Below are 21,507 nucleotides of genomic sequence, written 5' to 3'. Positions count from 1 at the left end.
ACAAACGTGCAGGGTGCGCCAGGTAATTAAATACTGGTGCACAGTCTTCAATTATCTGATGCACCCTGCACTGCTCTGGATGCGTGCACCTTTAACATACAACACAATTCTGTCAAGTCGCTGTATTAAATGTGTCGCAAACTCTTAGCAGGGGCGTAACTAGCAGCCATAGCAGATGCTATGGGGCCCAAAGTGTTCGTAGGCCCTGGCATCTGACCTGACACATTAAAGAATAGTGGATGTGCAGCAATATATACATATTGGGGCGCATTTACTAACCTGGTCCATGCGCGATGAAGTCTGCTGCGATTCATGTAGATCGTTCACCCAATATCCTGCATGTGTCCGCCGGAGTTCACCTTCTTCCCGGTGCATGTAAGTGCTTGGCTTGCGACACAATTTTGAAGTTAAATCCCGCGATTTGTCCGAATTCTCTGGATCGCCTGACGGCCCGCCCCCATTTGAATTGCATGAAAGCCGGTGCCAAAATCCGATCGCGTGCGCCAAAAAACCCTTTTAAATCCCTGTCCCAGCGGCACAAAACGGAATTCGCCGGGATGTTCGCGAAAGTGTGGTCCGCGGGGCCCTTAGTAAATGATTCCCATTATCTTGCATATTGTAATAAATTGTAATAAATGTGTGAATATATAAGAGTGAATAAATGTGTGAGTATACAAATACATTTATTTTCAGAGGGGTTAGAAGTCTGTCTCTCCTAGTTACAGCCCTACAGCCATGACACAAAACTGGTGCAAATACTTAAAGGGGTATTCCAGGAATCAGCATAATTCATATACAAATGGGACGTTAAAATATAAGCTTATATGTAATTAGTTGTGAACATACAATGTAAAGAAGAATTAAAATGCTATTCGCCCTTTAATCAGTCCGTTAATTTCCTCCACGCAGAGGAGACACAGGACAGAAGATGGCCGCTGGTCACTGAGAAGGACTGAGCAAGCTGAGAACCAGATTTTTGGGGTTTTCCATGTCTAGGGTATTGGAGAAATCATAGCAGCTTGTCTGCCCCTTCGAGCTATTGTAATTGAGAACAGTAGAGTAGAGAACAACCAAAATCTTATCATATAAAAACCTTAAAAGAAAATATACACATATAAACTCTATTGTATATTTAAATAGTAACTAAACCTTAATAGCAATCAGAAATGAACAAAGCAGGTAATAAAAGGAAATTTTGTAATATGCTTCATTATGTAAAGTAGTTTTTCAATGCCTTTTTCTACTGTTTCTCCTGCAGTCAGCAGTGTATATGAAGCATCCCGAGCTCATTCCACTTCAGACAGATAAGGAGGATAATTTACAGGGACTGTGTGTGTAAAGAGGTAAGGCATTCACCACTTTATCAGGCTTCTTTACCTCTCAGCTGTCAGTGAAGTAGGGGTACATGTACTTCACTCCTAACATTCGCTCTTTTTACAGTCGTCTTGAGGACTTCTCCTCTGTGGCCCCCATACTATAACCCACATTCCATACCTCTGTACCCATCAACCCTCCCATTTATATAGAGTGATCCATCACAGCAGGGTCCTCCTTCAACTTGTTTCACATCTCTGTCGTTTTTGCCTTCTGTAATTGGATTTGTTCTTGCTTTAATGTATGAACTCCTTACTGAATGTACAGCCCCATGGAAATAATAATAATAATCTATATTTATATAGCGCCATAAAATTCCATAGCCCTTTACAAATCAAAATGAATCTTATTTTCATCATATGCTATATTGATTTATGCAATTTTGTCAAAAGTTTAATCTCTGCCATGGAATCATGTGAGGTCATGAAACTCTTTGGATAAAAGGGTTTACCTCAGGATCTGATTGGTGGAGGGCCGACAACCTACCCTTGTGCTAAACAGCTGTTCATTGTACAGTGAATGAAGTTGGAAGCAAATGTCTCTGTCCACTGTTTAGTGGCCATTCCAAGGTATAGGATGTTTGGCCCCCATACAATTGTACCGTTGCTCTATATGGCCACAAGACATTACGTCCACTAATGAACCACGAGCAAATCAGTGCTGGGTCCAGGAGTCAGCCCCCACAATCACATATAAATGGCCTATCCTGAAGCCATCAAAAATAAAAGCGGAGGAAAACATTTTATTTTCAGGAAATTACTGACAAGGCCTTTTTTTACCAAATTTTTCAGCTAATTTTCTTAGAGACTGCATGATTAAATAGCAGAATACTTTATGATGATTAGGGCTGCTGATGAAGTGTTCACTTAATTAACCAACGTAAGCACCACTTATAATGTTCTATGTAATATATCGAACATTCATTTAGGAAGTTATTTCATTTTACTAGCTCTAAACTAATATTTATGGAGGGACAAAGGATATTTTTTTATATAACAGATGGTCGTTTTTACAGAAAGGTGTGAATTATGTTAATGCACAATAGTAACATAAAAACTGCATCTGCTCTTTTCTTCCAGAATTGTCTTTCCCCAGAAAATGCATTTGGTATCTTAACAGAGTGAATTGAAGTAAGCATATGGCCGGTATATATAAAGTCAGGATCAATAAAGGCCGTACTAAAAAAAACAAAACATTTCTATCTAATGTATCCTGAAAAGTGCATGACATTTGATTTTGTTCGGGGTGAGAAATCTGGCGATTTTATTCTCTTTTTGTGTCCAAAAATGATTTATGAGGACGTAAAACACAAAAAGAGAACATTTTCTATGAAATGTCAGCATGTATATGAATACATTTAGCTACCTGTGGTTTTACCATGTTTCAAAGTAAGTCCACTTACAGGGGATAGAGTAACAGAACAGTGATGCGGATATAGCAGATATTAAGTTACTGTACGTGTGGACTATTCTACAAGATGCCCCAGCAAACTTAAAATGTAAAAATATATTTCACAATATTTAAAATTTTCCTGGTTATTAGTAACTTCTGTGGTTACAGCCACATATATTTTGAACAGACGGCACCTGGCTGCATTCACCCCTTAAAGGACATCTACCACCAGGATGAAGGATTGTAAACCAAGAAAACTGACTTTCTAGTGTGCGCCCCCTCTGGCAGGATCTGGTCTTCTAGTAGTTTCTTATGCTCTTGTTTTTGAGAAATAAAAATGTTAAGAATTATGCAAATGAGCATGAAGGACTCTAGGTTCCATTGACATTTACGGAGCCCCTCAGGTTCATTTGCTTATTTTCAAAACCCTATTTTGGTAAAAACAAGGTCCTAAGAAGCTAAAAGAAGAGCAGATCCTGCAAGAGGGTGATCAGTGTGCCAGGTTTACAATTATTCATCCTGGTGGTAGATGTCCTACCATGAGGAGTCTACTATCAGAAGTAGACCAGATTGTATATTCCTCCTGCCTGCCTCTGCCCTAATCTGTAATGTAATAATTCTGGAACCTAACCTGACTTGTTATAAACTTTACTTTAGTAATATGTAAATTAACTGCAGAGGCTATTGGGACGTGTACTAGCGTGGTCGGGCACTGAGATAAAAGGCTACTCCACACCGCAGTAGCCTCTGCAGATAATTTACATATTACTAAAATGAATGTCAATTTTGCAAGATCAGCCAACGTTTTCATTGCTTCCAATTTAAGGACTGTATGACCTTTTTATCACTTTTTATTACATTTTTATGTGTTGCAAAATGGCGAAAAAGTGGTATTTCTCACATTTGGGAGCTATTTTTCATTCAGGGGTTCAACACCAGTAATAACTGTTTTTATATTTTGATAGATCATGGCTTTTGTGACACAGCAATATCTAACATGTTTTTATTGGTTTATTTTTAGATCATTTCTAAAGAAAGTGGGGCGATTCTAACTTTTAAAACTTTTTTTTTTTTTACAATTTTTAGACGACCTAGAGTACTTTAACCCTAGGGAGTCTGACTGCCCCCACCATGTACTGCAATTTAGGCAAGTATTGCAATATATGTAGAATTTACTATAGATCTGTAGAAGTCTATCACTGGCACATTGTTACAGCAGTGATCTGCATCAATGACAGGTCCTGGACTCCAGGCTGTCATGGTAACTGATAACATTGTAACTCCATGCAACGTCATCGCCACTGACAATCAAAGTCAATATGGCGGCACCTACGCTTATCCAGTGGCAGTCAAAGGGTTAACACCCATGATCTGTGCCAGCACCGATCACAGACGTTACCGCTGGGTGTTTGATGCAATAACAGTCACAGGTTGCTAAGGGGTTAAGGAGAACCTGTCCCGTATGGACCTGTGGATTAGGGTCCCAAACTGACTTGTATGAGAGCTTACCGTTGGCTCACTTTAAAAAAAAAAAAAAAAATGTAAACTGACCTTGATGTGAGTCTGATGAGCACCCTGCACCCTGGCCTCATTCATGTCTTCAATGGAATTTTATTTTGTCTCATTTTGACATCATCGTTGCACATACAACTAATCATTGAAAATTAAACAGCATTTTTGGCTTATAAAATAACTCTAGAAATGTAAAATAATATATGCAATAACAGGTTGGTGCAGATCAAATTAAAAAGCCACGTTAATATAAATAAATAATGTAATATAAAGCACGCAGAGTCAAATCTTTACAGTCTGCCAGCTCCTGCTGCTAAGAATCCGGCTCCTGCATGCAGGGTCCAACGACAGAAGTGTTACAGACCTTAATAGCAGATGTAAAGCAAGTACCTGTGTACAGGATATGGATTGTGTGCGGCAGTATGAGGCATGCTGCAGGGGGCCAGGAACATGAGGGCTTATAATGCACAAATCAGGGCCAATTATTAAACAAGTGCATGACAGACTCGGAGATATTCCTCGACTTTACTTTAGACTGGAAGTAAACTTTTATTTAGTTTAGGGCCAAAAATAGAAATTACTGTATATACTTGAGTATAAGCAGAGTATTTTAGGAAGAAAAAATGTGCTGGAAACCCCTAACTCGGCTTATACTCAAGTTTATGAATAAAAAACTCAGCACTCACCTTTCCAACGTCCCTGGTAGATCCTCTTGTGTACGCCACCATCGGCAAAACACCATGATTTTATCAAGTGACTGTCATCATGGTATCTGGGACTCGGGGCCGGAGCTACAAAAGACAGAAGAGGACCTGCAGGGGGCATCGGAAAGGTGTACAGAGTTTTTTTTTATAGGCTGGGCATAACGGGTACAGAGGGCTTTTGGCTATATATAAGGGGGCAGGAACTTGCTAAATACAAGCGGAAAAGCACTGGCTATATGCAAGGGAGCAGGTGCTGGGTATAATCAAGGGGGCTGCTGGCTATAAACGAGAGTGCTGCTGGCTATATACTAGGTGGCAGGGGGCTAGCCAATAATGTCTTGCTTTAAAAGCACTGAGCTGTGTGGTGAGGGACTGTAGGAGGAGGCCATGAGTCTTGTCTTGTGAACTCTATGCTGGGGCGATGGCCTGGGTGCCCACAGAGAGAGCTCTGAGTGACACCTCTGCCACCCGTGCCACAGGTTCACCACCACTGTGATGGGAGATAAAGAGATAAATGTATTTGAATATAGAACCCCTAAAATGCTTTATCTACCTGATCCAAGGGAAGAGAAGTCAGGCCAAGAAAAGATACACAACCACCACATATCACTACCCCTACAAATCAAGTCTATACCGTAACATAATATATTTTACTAATATAAAAAGTTATTTTGGAAACTATACAAGGATTTTAAATATTAGAATCATTGAATAATCAGTCTACTCAATGGCAATTTATAGACATTTTACAGGAAATAATGCGGTCTAACGAATAGGGTCAGGAGAGGAGGGGGGGGGTTGACTTAACCATCCAGTGCATGTGGTAGATTAACCCTAAAGTTATAATGGAGCCCCCACTCCAGAGTACCACACCATAGCAGTGCCACAAACTAACACCAATAAACACCAAAATGACCTTCCCAAAGGGAAGGAAAGAGGCACTGATACAATCTGCAATATTAAAATGTCAAAAATACTTTATTGATACAACAATACATAATGCTATTAAAAAACCATGAAGACAGCGAATGTGGCCTCAATGTGAAAGAGGACCACAGGATACAGTATAATACAAGGTGGTAAGGCACAAAAACAGAAAAAGCGGTCTGCCAATGGGCAAGGTGGAACTATGTTATATATATATCTAGAGACATGGTAGCGGATACCCAACGGAGTTGGTTCCCATAAGCGTTGTTCGTGACCAGTACACGTATATACAGTGAACAACTGGTGCTTGGTGAGTATTGTCGTTTAACACCAAGGACCCTAAATAGAATCTACCACTCCTTACCTATATCGTGAATCTGTTCCACCGCCCGGGAAGACCGCCTGGGAAGGTGGTCCAGTACACGTATATACAGTGAACAACTGGTGCTTGGTGAGTATTGTCGTTTAACACCAAGGACCCTAAATAGAATCTACCACTCCTTACCTATATCGTGAATCTGTTCCACCGCCCGGGAAGACCGCCTGGGAAGGTGGTCTTCCCGGGCGGTGGAACAGATTCACGATATAGGTAAGGAGTGGTAGATTCTATTTAGGGTCCTTGGTGTTAAACGACAATACTCACCAAGCACCAGTTGTTCACTGTATATACGTGTACTGGTCACGAACAACGCTTATGGGAACCAACTCCGTTGGGTATCCGCTACCATGTCTCTAGATATATATATAACATAGTTCCACCTTGCCCATTGGCAGACCGCTTTTTCTGTTTTTGTGCCTTACCACCTTGTATTATACTGTATCCTGTGGTCCTCTTTCACATTGAGGCCACATTCGCTGTCTTCATGGTTTTTTAATAGCATTATGTATTGTTGTATCAATAAAGTATTTTTGACATTTTAATATTGCAGATTGTATCAGTGCCTCTTTCCTTCCCTTTGGGAAGGTCATTTTGGTGTTTATAGGAAATAATGCGGCAATAGGCCTCTTGAACCCTGTAGTTATACCCACCGGGTTTGAGAGATCTATGTAGACCCTCCTCTAAGGAGTGGACATACCATCAATGCAACACAGCCATCCTACTGTCTATTGGACTTTATGCTATTGGACTCTATGCAAATGCTTATAGTAATACCTATTGATGGATTGTTATAGAGACATAAGAATGGCATTATTTAGGAAAAAAAGTGACAATAAGGGGCCCCTACACTGTTTCTATATATTCACCCTCTACTGTCAGGGCCAACACCTGCCATGGATAGGTCCTTTATTGTAGATGCTTATTCAGGTCTACAACAACAGCTGTCATGAAGTCCCCAAGGACCTGTACAGGAAAGTCACTTTAAATATTGAACTTATATATGCAAATGAAAAAATGGATAATTTACCTGCTGGAAAACATCTGCTCCTTCATCGTAGTCCACAAACGTGAAGAAAAGTTTGTTGGAAAATGCAGAAGAATATCGCCAAGAATTTGCTAAGACTTGATACTCTTCATTAGCTTGTCTGCCAAAGAAAATATTATATTCAGTAATGCAAAACGTATATAATCCTTGTGCTAACTGTGACCATGCAGGTAGGTATGTCTTATTACATGCAGTACTTCTGTTTTCTATTAGGAGAAGGAAAACCAAGTCCTGATTGAGATGGATCCTTCATATGACAAACACAAACCGATCCGAAAGGACTCCTTTAACTATAATAGCGTTCAATATTATTTAAAGGAATCCTGTCATCAACAACAGGCACAATAAACCTTAATCATCTCCCCCAATGTCTTTATGCTGTGCCAGCATGCAAGCTTAAATCCCCATCCTCCCACAGGTAAAATCCTTCCTTGAACGCCTCCCACCTGTGTCTAAGTTGTTTCTGCCCACCGCCACTTGGCCCTACCCATTGTGGGTTTAAAGGTGAGCAGCAAATAGTAGGAGGGACAGGATTCTGGTAAGCACAGGAAGACAACACCCTGTGTGTTTAGGCTAAGATTTGAAGAGACACAGAGCTGTCAATCAAAATGAGAGGGAGTGGTTCACTTGCAGCCTGAAGAAAAATAGACTCTTCTCTTCAGAAGATGACTCATCTCTACATCAGAAAAATGGCTGTAATTAAGGTACTTTGCCTCTGTGGTAGATAATTTAGGTGATAGTGGAAGGACTTTGAACCCATTAACAGCAGGTATTAATGGTGTAAGGGTTAAAATTCATCTGACAGGTCTTCTTTAACCTTCCTTTAAATTTTCTTAAGGAAGCTCTCCATGTGGACTATTCTAATAAACAAAAATGAAGACTCTAAAGTTAATTTGTTGATACATTTCCATTAGCAATGACATTGGAATACCTGAGTGAAGTTGGCCCCCCCACCTTGTTCAAATCAAACAAAATTGGTGTCAAATGTTTGTGCTATGTTTGTGCTGGTTTGTGCAGCAGAAATTTTCGTTTGTGCCGCTATCGTTTTTAAGATTTTAATGAAAGTTTCCAGAGGTCATCAGAGGTCAACCATCCCCCCCACGTTGCCCAAATCAAACAAAACTGGGACCGAACAATTCTGCTACGTTTGTGCTGGTTTGTGCTGCTCAAATTTTTGTTTGTGCTGCTTTTGTTTTGAATATATGAACAAAAAATTAAAGTTCAAAAGTTCAGCCAGCCCCCCCACATTAACCGAATCAAACAAAACTGGTGTCAAACGTTAGTGCTACGTTTGTGCTGGTTTGTGCAGCAAAAATTTTCGTTTGTGCCGCTATCATTTTTAATATATTCATACTTTTTTACAGAGGTCATCAGAGTTCATTTATTCCAAAGTACAATGTGTTTGCTAGCTCCCCCTGGTGATCAAACCAGGGAAGTGTCACTAAGTTTGTTTTTTATCAGTTCATCCTAAACACCTCAAACACCTGAACATACCTTAAAAATTATAGCAGCACAAACAAAAATTTTTGCAGCACAAACCAGCACAAATGTAGCACTAACTTTTGACACCAGTTTTGTTTGATTCCGTTAATGTGGGGGGGCTGCTTGAACTTTTGAACTTTCACTTTTTGTTCATATATTCAAAACAAAAGCAGCACAAACAAAAATTTGCGCAGCACAAACCAGCACAAACGTAGCAGAATTGTTCGGCACCAGTTTTGTTTGATTTGGGCAATGTGGGGGGGCTGGTTGACCTCTGGAAACTTTCATTAAAATCTCGAAAACGATAGCGGCACAAACAAAAATTTCTGCTGCACAAACCAGCACAAACGTAGCACAAACGTTTGACACCAATTTTGTTTGATTTGAACAAGGTGGGGGGGCCAACTTCACTCAGGTCATTGGAATAGCACACACACAATATTAACAATTATCTCAGCTGTTGGTTACGACTTTAATAATTTTTTTCTTATACAAGGCTATTAGGGACCCAAAAGTACTGGTCCAAAAGTACTGCTGGTGGTTACGTTTCCCAAAAGTATGTAACACATTCCATTTAAGGCTCAGGCTAGTAGCTCAGGCTAATAGTGGATGCTTTGTAAGTACATTAAAGACCATCCAGCTATTTAGAGCTAGAAAAGTCTGCTCATCTTTGTGAAACTCTATTATCAGGCACACACAACACAATTTTGTTATCCTTCAGAGACTAATATACAGTAATCATTTCTTTATTTAATAAATGAAAAAAACAACACAATTTTAATAACTATATGTAATTTATTCAAATTTAGTGTGATGGATAGTAACCAGCAAGGCAGTGAAGCCCCTTAGGGTTAAATCCAAATTTTGAACATTCTCAAGCTCGGTTATATATGACAAGCGACAGCAATGGGCCTACTGGGAGAGATAATGGGCCTATTTTTCAAGGTAGAAAGAGATTATGAAATAAGAAAAAAACCTAAAGAGCTCTAAAAGTGAACTGAAATTAAGCTGTTTGTTCAAGGCAAGTTCCTAATAGGAATTTCTGTGCTGAATATTTTTTATGCCAAAGCCTGCAAGGTCAGCTTAAGCAGGCCATAATAGCCAAAAGTTAGTAAAAAGAAAGTTATGTATCTATGTGCTGTATAATATATGGTATAGTTAGCCTAGACATATGTTATTTTATATTTCTGTTCATTCCAAGTGTTTTGCAGTAAAAACTCAAGGATTTTCAAGGATTTTTGTGAAGTTTTTTTGGCTATCACACTGTGAACTGATATTACATTGAAAGTCAACAGTGAAATGTAAAAAACATTACATAAAAAGCATTTTATTTATAATGTTTTGGCTGCTTTTTTATTATCCTCTCATCCCATCCGCACTGCCTTATGCTTTGCTCGTCCTCCCCACCTCTGTTATGTCATTCTTTGGTCCATCAATATCGCTCATCCATTTGCAGAAGCCTATGTGGCCATCACCAGCATAGATGAACAACCGAAAACTGACAATGCCTCCTTTTTGCAAAATATGGCAAGATTAAAGCAAGTGGTCAGTTTTGAGAGTTATGACATAACAAAGTCTCCTAGTTTGCACCTTTAACCCCTCATCACCGACACTAGTTTTCAGCTCAATGACCAGACTCGATTTTTCAAATCTGACATGTCTCACGATAATTGGTTATAACTTCGGAACGCTTTAACATATCCGGGTGATTTTGAGAATGTTTTCTCGTGACACATTGTACTTCATGTTAGTTATAAAATTTAAGTGATAAGTTTTGCGTTTCGTTCTGAAAAAAAGTGAAAATTTGGCAAAAGTTTGTAAAAATTCTTCATTTTCCAAGTTTGAAATGTTCTGGTTTCCAGACAGGAAGTAAAACTACCCAAAAAGTTTGATAATTAACATTTACAGAATATCTGCTTTATGTTGGGATGATATTTTATGCTTCCGGTCATTTTTCTAGGATGTTATGAGGCGCAGAACTTTAGGTGCGATTTTTCTTATTTTCATGAAAATTGCCAAAACTCACATTTTGAGGGAAAACTCAGCTTCCAAGTGACTTTGAGAGGCCTAAATAATAGTAAAACCCCATAAATTACCCCACTATAGAAAGTTCACCCCTCAACATATGTAAAACAACTTCTATTAAGTCCATTAACCCTTTAAGTGTTTCACATGGGTTAAAAAATATGGACCTGCGATTTAGAAACTAGAATTTTTTTGGAAATACATTCATTTAGGCCAAAACTGACATTTTCAGAATAAATTAAATGATGAAACGCACTGCAACGCTTGATGCCCAATTCCTCCCGAGTGTACTGATACCCCATATGTGGTGGTGACTGCTGGAAGGCAGGACCCGGTGAGAAGAGGAGCCGACAGCCCCGTGTCACTCATCGGAACCCGGGGCAGCGGCAGGAGGGATCGGATCCCCCGGTAAGCACACCGGGGGGGTCCGATCCACGGGGGACACACTTGCACGCCGCGGTCATGCTTGACCGCGGCGTGCAAGGGGTTAAACACCCGGGATCAGAGTTTTTCCGATCCCGGGTGTTAGTGCCGGGTCTGGGCTGTGATATTACAGCCCGACACCGGCACCAGCGAGACCCGGTGTCCCGAAAACTTCTACTGATGCGCCGCCGTAGAAAGGCGTCGCATCAGAAGAAGTACCCTTAATGACCGCCGTAAAAACCCGATAGGGCGGTCATTAAGGGGTTAAATACCATTGATCCGCATATAAGTGCATCCTCCCCACTCCCATTGTGTGCTGGAACTTCCTTTGCTGCAGTGAGATTACAGCCGGCAGATTGAGGAGAAGCATGAGTAACCAGGGACACTTACTCATAGATCCGGGCACTGTGACTGTGGTTATCATCATATATAGGTTATCTATGGCCTCCTTTCTTCTAAAACCAACATTTTAAATTATGCTAATGAGTCCAAATTGATCCTGGGATTGTTACCAGAGCCCTTCCATGCTGGAGCTTCAAAGGCTGTTACCCTGAAGCCCTTCTCCACTCCATTGTGCGCTGGAACTTACTTTGCTGCAGCAAGATTACATCTGGCAGAAGGAGTGTGGAAGTCCCGGGGGAGCAGAGTGGAGGGGGAGACAAGTAGGAAGCTAAAGCCTGGATGGGCTCTTGTTACAACCCCAGAGCCCTTCTGGTTCATTAGCTTAATTATAATAGTTGATTTTATAAGGAAGGAGGCCATGGATAACAAATATAAGAAGATTACAGAAATCACAGAGTAAGTGTCCCTGGTTGATCATGATGGATTTTTATGGTAGATTTCCTGAATAAGAGACTATGATCTGCAGGGGCAGTTTGCTGTAAGCTACCTCTGGTTTTCCTGATATAAATGAAGTATATTTATGAGTAATTACCATATCTAAAGAGTATGTATTGACAGCTACTAGCACTTCTTACAAAAAAGCTTTCTTCTCCCATCCTGAAACGTGACAAGACCTGAAGTAGTTTACTGAAACCCATCTCTGCTGTTCGAAGCGCATTCAGCCCTCATAATACAAGCCATACTTACTGAATACTACGGAACTGCTCGAGCAAACAGGAAACAAAACACTTAATTAACACAATGGGGCACATTTATTTAGCCGCTCCTGTTACGATCCCTAATCCGGACGAATGAAGTCCGGCGCGATTTACCAAGAGCGTGCGCCCGAGATCCTGCATGTGTCGCTTCCCCGCTGAGGTCCGCCGGAGTTCACCTTCTTCTTCCCGGTGTATGTGAGTGCATGTCTTGTGACACAATTTGACCTGTTAAATCACGCGCGTTGTCTGAATCCGTTGGATCGCCCGTCGGCCCGGGTTACCCAGTGTGATTCAGCGTTGCATAGTAAAACTAAAGGGTGATGTCAGACCTTGTGTCAAACCAATCAACCGTATGTGCGACGTCCAGGAACTCCACAAATACCTACTTCTCACTTCACATAAGGACTGGTTATACTGCTCTCCTGATGTACTAGTTACTCTGTTGCTATTGTTGTGTTCTGTGACCCTTGCTAAAGTTTTGACTATTCTTTACCTCATAATTCTGTAGCTAGCAGCTATGCTTGCATTTGTCTATCTTTGTTTGTAATCTGTTCTGAACACTCCGAATAGAAGTTGAAAACTTCGACCATTTGCCACCAAATGGTCTGTGCTGAGTACAGAGCCTGCAGCTCTTCTGTGTCTTGATAGGTGAATGCTTTTTATAGACTAATTTGATTGACTTTTTGATGTTATTCTGTGATGTCTTATTCTTAATTTACAATATTATTTGTTAAAGTCTTCCAATACAAATTATAATGAAAATTGTTATAATATACAGGTATTACATAGGAAGCAGATGTAATAAGCACTGGGCAAATCACATCCAGTTATTTTAGCTAGACTGGAACTTTTCTAATTTTCTGTTCTTTAAAGCTAAATGCCTGGCTACATGAGCCCCAGGAACACCGTCAAGTTAATTTACCCTAAAGTAGAGAAGAGAACATTACTTAGACACAGCACTCGACTTTATTTTTTTGTTGTACAGAAGTACAACATTTTACAAATCAATACAAACATTTCGGCATGTGGTTCAAACTAGCGGTTTATATTCTATCTTAATAAAAAATCTTATTAAAGGTGTTTGTCCATGAAAGATGGTACTTATATCGTAATCCCCTAGTGATGCGCTTACATGATAAAGATAATGTTTAACTTACTTTGCAATTTTTTGCAGTTCAATTCAGCTCTATGGATGGCTACTAGCTAAGCAGACACTTCCCGGTTCCTCTGTGCCATGCACATCCTCCTATCAACCTGTTGCTGAGGGTGGACAATGTGCTTAGATTAACAGGATACACTTTCATTTAGCTTCTGAATATTCTACTAATATTTGACAGATAGAAAAAGAGAAATGAGATGATCATACATGGATATAAGCTCAGCTCACTTCCACCCCCATTTATCTAGGTGCTCTAATCTTCACAGTGCTGGCTCCGCTGCTATCTGCCTCCTCACCTTACCCCCTGCTCCTGCAGTACAGGAGATGCATCTTCATGTGAAAGGAATCTGACCAGACCAGAAGACCGGCCCAACCACAGTCTGGACTGAGTTTATCTGAGTTTATGGTAGTATCCCATGGCAACCAAAACACACACTGAATTAGAGATTGGGGCACATTTACTTACCCGGTCCTGCGCTTTCCCCAATCCGGAGTGTCCGACGACAAGGAACTCTGCCGCGATTTGCTTACATTGTGCGCCCGATATCCTGCATGTGTCGCTCCCCACTCAGGTCTGCCACCTTCTTTCCCTTCTTTCTCCTGGTGTATGTAAGTCTATGGATTGCGACACAATTTTAAAGTTAAATCCAGCGCTCAGTCCGAATCCTTCGGAACGTCCGGCGGCCCGTCCCATTCTAAATCCCTGTGTTGGCGGTGCGATCCCCGAAAATTCGGAAAAAAAATGGAAATGCGGCCGGCGGGACCCTTAGTAAATACGGCCCAATGTGTTATTTTGCTACCCCGAGTACAATTAAGAATTTTGTCTTTGTTAGAATACCCATTTAAGTGATTGCTAAAGTGCACTGACATGTACCCGATTGTGTCCTCAAAAAAAGCACATATATAGGGCAAGAAAAGATGAATATTCTTTACTATATATCCTAGTTGTTTGTCCCCACACAAGCCTCAAACCATGACAAACAAGACATGCGACAGCTTCATAATACAGAGTAACTGTTCTTTTCTAATATCCGACTTATCTATCCAAGTGTTTATACAGAAATAATATCAATCATTTTGGCTGGCCCTCTAGCGCGGGTAATCATTGAAGTCTCATCATCAACATCCTGTTAGCAAATCACTACAACAATGCGAAGCCTGCATGCTAAACCATCTGGGACTATGAATATTATTAGCAGGCTGGATTCCATGACAACCTCACTCCCAAGGCTGTCAATCACATGCCGCTGAAGCCGCGGTCCATATTGCGCCTCGTTTAATACAATCTAATATATAACTTATCTGAAGAGAGCAAAGTCTCCAGGTTAAGAATAATATTCCATTTAGTAGTCCACACACTGTATCTCATTGATTGTGATCATGAAGACTGCCAGAAAAACTATAGCAATATAGCCAAACAACGCTCTACATGATAAAGTGATGTACAGTATTTATTAAGCACATTTTGATGAATTTTAACAAATGGGTTCTAATTGTCCAGATGTCGAGAGAATCAAGGAATTACATTTGGGGGTTTTCTTTATTAATTTTTTTATTAAAGTGAATGGAAGTTAGAATGAAAAAAGGGGTCACAATACAGAAGTCCCACAGGTACATCACAGCAATAGATGTGTTATAATGCTTTAAGTTCTGCTCACTCTCCTTTCTATGGTGTTCTGCACCAACCGGCAGCACAATGATGGCAGCACCTTCTAGAAAGAAATTGGAGAAAACAGAAAATGGCAGCCATCTGAGCAGTCTCAGTTTTGAGACTCCACAGATCCCGAGAATGGGGCACCTGATACCCATACTTGTTTCGTGGGTAGACCCCTTAAAGCAGTGATTTTCAACCTTTTTTGAGCCGCGGCACACTTTTTATACTTAGAAAATCCTGGGGCACACCACCAACCAAAATAGCACAAAATGACACTAAAACAGTCATATTATACATATAGTTAATAATATAGATTCTAAATTTATTTTACTCACTTAGTGAAACCTGGGCCTGTTTCAATAAACACAAAATGGATATCCTGGCAGGAATGGTGGAAAGACACACACAAAGCTCTTCCTCAACAGTTCTCAGTTTCTCCCTGTTTTTAGTATATGGTGCTGATTATTATGTGGCTCATATACTGCAAAATAAAGGGGTACTATGAGAAGTACTATGGCCAAGAGGCCAGAGTACAAGTGCCAGCTCATATACTCAGCATATGAGCTGATACTTGTAGTACTCCAGCCTCATGACTATAGTATTTCTCATTTTACATCGCTGCGCATTGCCGGGAAACAAAACACAGGGGGCACCATAGTTTGGGGGAACTTTCCCCGCGGCACACCTGACCATGTGTCGCGGCACACTAGTGTGCCACGGCACACTGGTTGAAAATCACTGCCTTAAAGGATGACATGAGTTGGAAATAAAAACAGTATATGTTATTTTGGTGTCATATTAAAGATGGGGATGTCATCTTTCTGATCGCAACAGGTTTGAGCTTCTCACCAGGAGCTGTAGGAAATTAAAGACATACGGTAGCTGGACACCAAAATAATATTACTATAGAACTGAAGATAGCGGCGTCTTACATGACCCTCCCCTGCAGCTACTAAACAGCCGAGACTTCCCATAAAAGAGGGAAAAAACTTTAAAAAACTTTAAAACTGTCATGGCAGGACTGTGGCTCCTATCATGATGTCATCATAGGTCTTGTTCACTTCTTTAGCATAGGAAATAGGATTATCTTCCCTTTTCACTCTCCTGTGTTTTGTGAGCACAGAATAAACAGCTTAAGCTGAACCTCCTTTTGGTGGCCCAAACTGTAAAAAACAAATCTTTATTTATATAGCACCATCATACTCCACAGCGCTTTACAGATCTTGGGATACATACAGAGGTCACACTAACATTTTTCCAGAAGGGTAATAATACTCCTTTCACCACTTTTGAGAAGTGTTTTTAGCCGAGGAAGAGTATGACATTTTCAGCATTACATATAAATAAATCCTATATACAGGCAATCTCCTACTTAAAGAGGAAATGTCACCCGCAAAATTCCCTGAGGAAGTAGCAGCTCCCTAGCCCTACCCCAGTAATAGCAGTGTAAGACACTGCACTGCCATAGCACTCAGCCGGACCAAGCTTACATCCATGAGGGGGCGGTCCGAGAAGGCGATTGACTGCCACATGAAGCCTGGCAGTCACCGCTGGCCTATGGTGTGGGAGGGGTGGTCTGGGGGGAGCTACCAAGAGGGGAGCACCGAAGACCACCCCCTCATGAATACACCGGACCACTGTAAGCTTGGTCCGGTGTTCAATGTGTTTCTAGTGACACATTTCCTTTAAAGAGAACCTGTCACCAGGAATGTCATTTTTAGCTGGTGACAGGAACCAATAGCCTGTGCTAGGTGTATTTAAAAAGTGCCTTTGTCAGCATTCTGAATCATTACAGTAGTTTATATAAGTTTACTTTACATTACCTGGCCCCGGCTAAAAATGGCATTGCTGGTGCTAGGAATTCCAGGCACTCCTGATGCACATGCAGGAGTAAACCGTATAACTCTTCCACACTCATTGTTATTTGTAGCCATAAGATGCTCTGGTCCCCATTCACCTTAGAAATCATTACATCTTTGAGCTGAATAGCAGAAAATTCCTGAGAGCACAAAGATCAATATGTGAAAGCAGCAGCATCTTTAGAACATCTCATATCATTACAGCTCTGTGTTGCACTGCTTTATGAGATACATTATTATTTCATTTTAATTTTATTACATTTATTTTATTTAGTACAGAATCAACTAAAGTCTTGAATTTTGATCGGCCATGGAATGATAATAAGTATTATACTAGGGATGCATTTATTTGAAGAATACATTTAGCCCGCAATAATCAAATTCAGATAAACCTCTTAAAAATATAGGTCAGCAAATCAAATTTTGGAGCAACGTCTTTTATCTCTGACTGTACTTTATAGTTAAAATATTGAGATGGTGTAAGGTTAGACTAGATAGCTATATACAGCAGATTTATAAGACACAGAGGGAAAGTAAAGAATGGGAGTATAAATGAATGCAGAGATTCAAAACCTTACAAAGTGGTCTTAACATTCATGCCACCTTCATGACAGCCAGGGCTCTCTTGTCTCACCTCACAGGTTTCTAGTCTGTTTATTTCCATCCTATTCACTGCCTAGTGTGTATAAAATGCTGTGAATTTTCTGTTTCATGCATAACACTGGGGCAGATTTATCAAGTGTCTGAAAGTCAGAATATTTCTAGTTGCCCATGGCAACCAATCACAGTTCCCCTTTAAAATATTCATGAGCACTGGGAAAATGAAAGCTGAACTGTGATTGGTTGCCATAGGCAACTAGAAATATTCTGACTTTCAGACTGCTTGATAAATCTGATCCATTATGTCTGACAAAAAGAACTAGTATTCTCGAAAGCACACCATCAAATATTCTTAGTTCGCCTCAAAAAGGTATCACCTTTTTTCTTCACTGTACTTCTGGCCATTTTGCAAAGCATATCTACCCCATTGTCTTTCATTGTTGTGTGCTAGTCCTACAGGTCAAAAAAACTGAACTCCTTTAGCATATGTCTTGATAAGGTGTAATTCAGAGCGCACATGTAGGCCCTTTCTGATCATTTTATTTAAGAAAACACAATTACCTCTGCTTATGGGTAGTTGTGTGGACAGTGTTCTAGAAGCAAGCAACAGAAACTACATCTAATGATTCGCTTAGACCCTGTTGACAGAGCCATTAATAGTGTCTGTCTTTGAAGTACAACTTTAAAGTATAAAAACTTTTGCCTAACTCTGCACTATCTGCAGGTGTTTAGCTGCTAGCAGAGGCTTTACCTTGTCCCCCATTGCTACTCTCCATTTGCCATGCTTTCTGGTCACCATTGGAAACCTTATAGAACAGAGACAAGAGGAGGCTTGTTTATAGGGACTGTAGTAGAGTAGTGCAAGAAAATAGGACCTTGGGTGACATCACATGCTTGAGGCCCTCAAATTACAAACATGCTGTCCTGATTCATGTGAAATACTTAGTGTTCTGGCAAAGGACCTTGAGTAATGTCACAAGCATGTGACTCGTTACATGCTTCAGGTTGTCCAATTACAAACATTCTGTCCTGATTCATATAAATGCCCTTAGTGCTTTGGCTTCAAAGCCCTGAGCTGATGTCACAACCAGGAAGCGCTGCCCACTTCAGCAGAAGCTGAAAGGATTCTACAGATTGCCTCATTTATCTATTAGCCCTATATCTCAGGCTAGGAAGAAGCCAGCAGCATGATACAGGTATCGTTGGAATAGTTATCAAAGTCACTCTCCATTTGTGCCAAAACTAATTTTGGTTAGTTACTTTACAGTTATTTAAAATTACAAAAATAATACGCCTGCTGCACTAAATAATGGATGTGTAAAAGAAGAGAAACTTGTATACATGCAGGTCAATTGGAACGCTAAACGAAGGCTTCTGCTTTCCATCAATAGAACCATTATTCCTTTCATAATGCTTTATTCTCTTTCATAATGGAATAGACTAATGGATAACACCTGAGACAAGTATTTTAGGCTAACATCCATTTTTAAGTTTATTCAGATCTTTTTTCAAGCCATGTAACACAGAGCACCATCGATGGGGATATTTTCACCTAAGTCTATAAATAATAATATATATTTTCTGCAAAAGGTCAACTTGAAGTCATTGCTGATCCTCATTTCACATGTGATACATATGGGGATAGTTGTTAGTAACATGCAGCTATATAACTATATAATAAGAAGATACGACGTGCAGTTCAACAGTTAATTAAAAAAAAACACACACACAAAATACTCCTATAGCAATATAAGGGTCTCTATATTTTATCCCAGGGCATGTACATACTGCCTCACTTATTCTTGTTATCTAGATAATTGCTTTTTACAATAGTCAATTTACTAGCATTAAATCTCTGTTTTAATCACCAGCTAATAAAGGACATCACAAATTGCATCTGAATTGGATTACCTGTTAATGAATGCTAGATGAGGTTTGTACTAACTATTGGTTACGTTTCATAGGTACTATATACGAGAAAGAATAATGTTTACAGTGGAACACATACTGTCATACATACCTACAACAGTTTTAGACTACATTTTGACTATTCCAATGTTCCATTGACTATTCTGGTTACTTTTCTTGTAGCTATAAAAATTGTAGCACCGTAAATCAATTCATCCCTTTGATAAAAATATAAATTTAGGCTACATTCACACTGCCGCATGGGGGGCGTATATACAGCCGATATACATCCCCATAGACGTCCCCCACACTGCGTCCTATGGGAGCGGTATGGTGCAGCACACGTGTGGCACCGTACCACTCCGTACCTCGTGAAAAGATAGGACATGACCTATCTTTTCATGGCATACGGCATTGTGCGCCATATATCCCTACGGAGAGGGGCGGGGTTGAGCAGCGCTCAGCTCCTCCTCCTCTCCCCGCGCGCTGCTGTGTGCCCGCCGTGCTACGGTATAGCGGGCAACAGCAGGGTGAATCCAGCCTTAGGCATTAAAATGGTCATTAAAGAAGCAGAAATAGTATGTACCCCAGCACTTCAATTTTTATATCATGCATCCCTACAGGTTGGGCTTGGTACTGCATTTTAAATGGTAACTAAAGAAGAAAAATTACACAGATGCATCAAGTCTGATAAAGAATCTGCAGAATTAATATACTTATTTTAACAATCCGTCTTGGAGTAGAACTACACTTGTATTACTCCTAGGGTAAGGACTGATCAACGTAAGTCACAGGGTTCAGTTGAACAATGTATCTACCAGCAGTCACAGCCCCACCTTTCAACTACTAATGACTTATCCTATGGATAAATAATTTCCAATTAAAATACTAGTTTACATGTTAGGTTTCATAGTGGAAGAAATTATATCTAGTGGAGAAGGTCCAGTAAAACGAAGTTTTAAAGGGAGTGCACCAACTTTGGATAGGAGGTAACAAGCTGATCATTGAGGGTCTGACTGCAGGCACCCCCCTGGTCAAGACAACGGGACCCCAATACTCCATTCAATAGTATGAGAGTGTTGGAAAGTCCAGCGCTCAGCTATCTCCGGCACTCACATAAATGGAAACGTGGAAGATATCTGAGCGTTGTGCTCGACAATTTCCAACATTCCCAGAAAGTATATAATGGAGTGGCAGACCAAAAACTCAACTGTGGCTCAACTCATTATTTGAAAGGGACCCCAATTCTCCAGATTGCTGGAGGTCCCATACTCTTGAATGATGCGGGTCCCTGCAGTCAGACCCTGACCGTTCAGCTTGTTATCCCCTATCCACAGGATAACTTGCTAAGTTGGTACAACCCCTTTAAGTCTGGTTCCATGGTGTAGCAGTTGTATCCTGGATCCTGTGATCTGAGTAGGACCTTAAAATGAAAAACCCAGGGTTCTGTATTGTATGACAAAATATTTCATAAACATAAGTTTTTCCTTCCAGTATATTTGGCTTAGGTCAGTTACTAATTTATAAGATTCAGAAAACTAGATACTGTAAAATGCATACTATATAATGTCCATTAAAGGGAACCGGTCAGTGGAAATTGACCCCAAAAAATCACTGTTGAGTAACACCTTCCAGATCATATTTTTTTTTAACTGGTTGTTAACGAGCCACAGAGTTAGAGTTTAGAACGGAAGTCAAGCTCTCTTCACCTTAGAATGCCTCCTACATTGTAATTGACATAATTCACCAATCTCTTTTTATGCCCTTGACACAAGATGGTGAATAACAGCAATGGGGGCATTCTGAGGAGGAGAGAGCTTGACTTCAGTGTTAAACTCTCCACATCCACGACTTTTGACAACCAGTTTACAGCTCACTTCTAGTTTATGGATGTTGCCATCACACTGGGTCATAAAAGAAACTTCACAACTTACTAGTAGTAATTTATTAGACTTACTTCTGCT

The 21,507-nt window shown here is 40.3% G+C and overlaps 1 protein-coding gene across 2 annotated transcripts in view; it reads right to left on the bottom strand.

Annotated features, from left to right (window-relative positions):
* Positions 1-21,507, bottom strand: part of TUSC3 (tumor suppressor candidate 3) — a 171,638-nt gene that overhangs the window by 66,590 nt on the left and 83,541 nt on the right. For both annotated transcript variants that reach the window (XM_072122124.1, XM_072122132.1), the window contains one exon: positions 7,316-7,433. In XM_072122124.1, the coding sequence (XP_071978225.1) occupies positions 7,316-7,433 (118 nt within the window). The remainder of the gene's footprint in view (positions 1-7,315; positions 7,434-21,507) is intronic.

Source organism: Engystomops pustulosus, chromosome 1 (genome assembly GCF_040894005.1).
Source record: "Engystomops pustulosus chromosome 1, aEngPut4.maternal, whole genome shotgun sequence".
In the NCBI taxonomy this organism is placed as follows: Eukaryota; Metazoa; Chordata; class Amphibia; order Anura; family Leptodactylidae; genus Engystomops; species Engystomops pustulosus.
The sequence above is the reverse complement of the archived record's forward strand: the minus strand, read 5'-3'. Positions and strand labels throughout refer to the sequence as shown.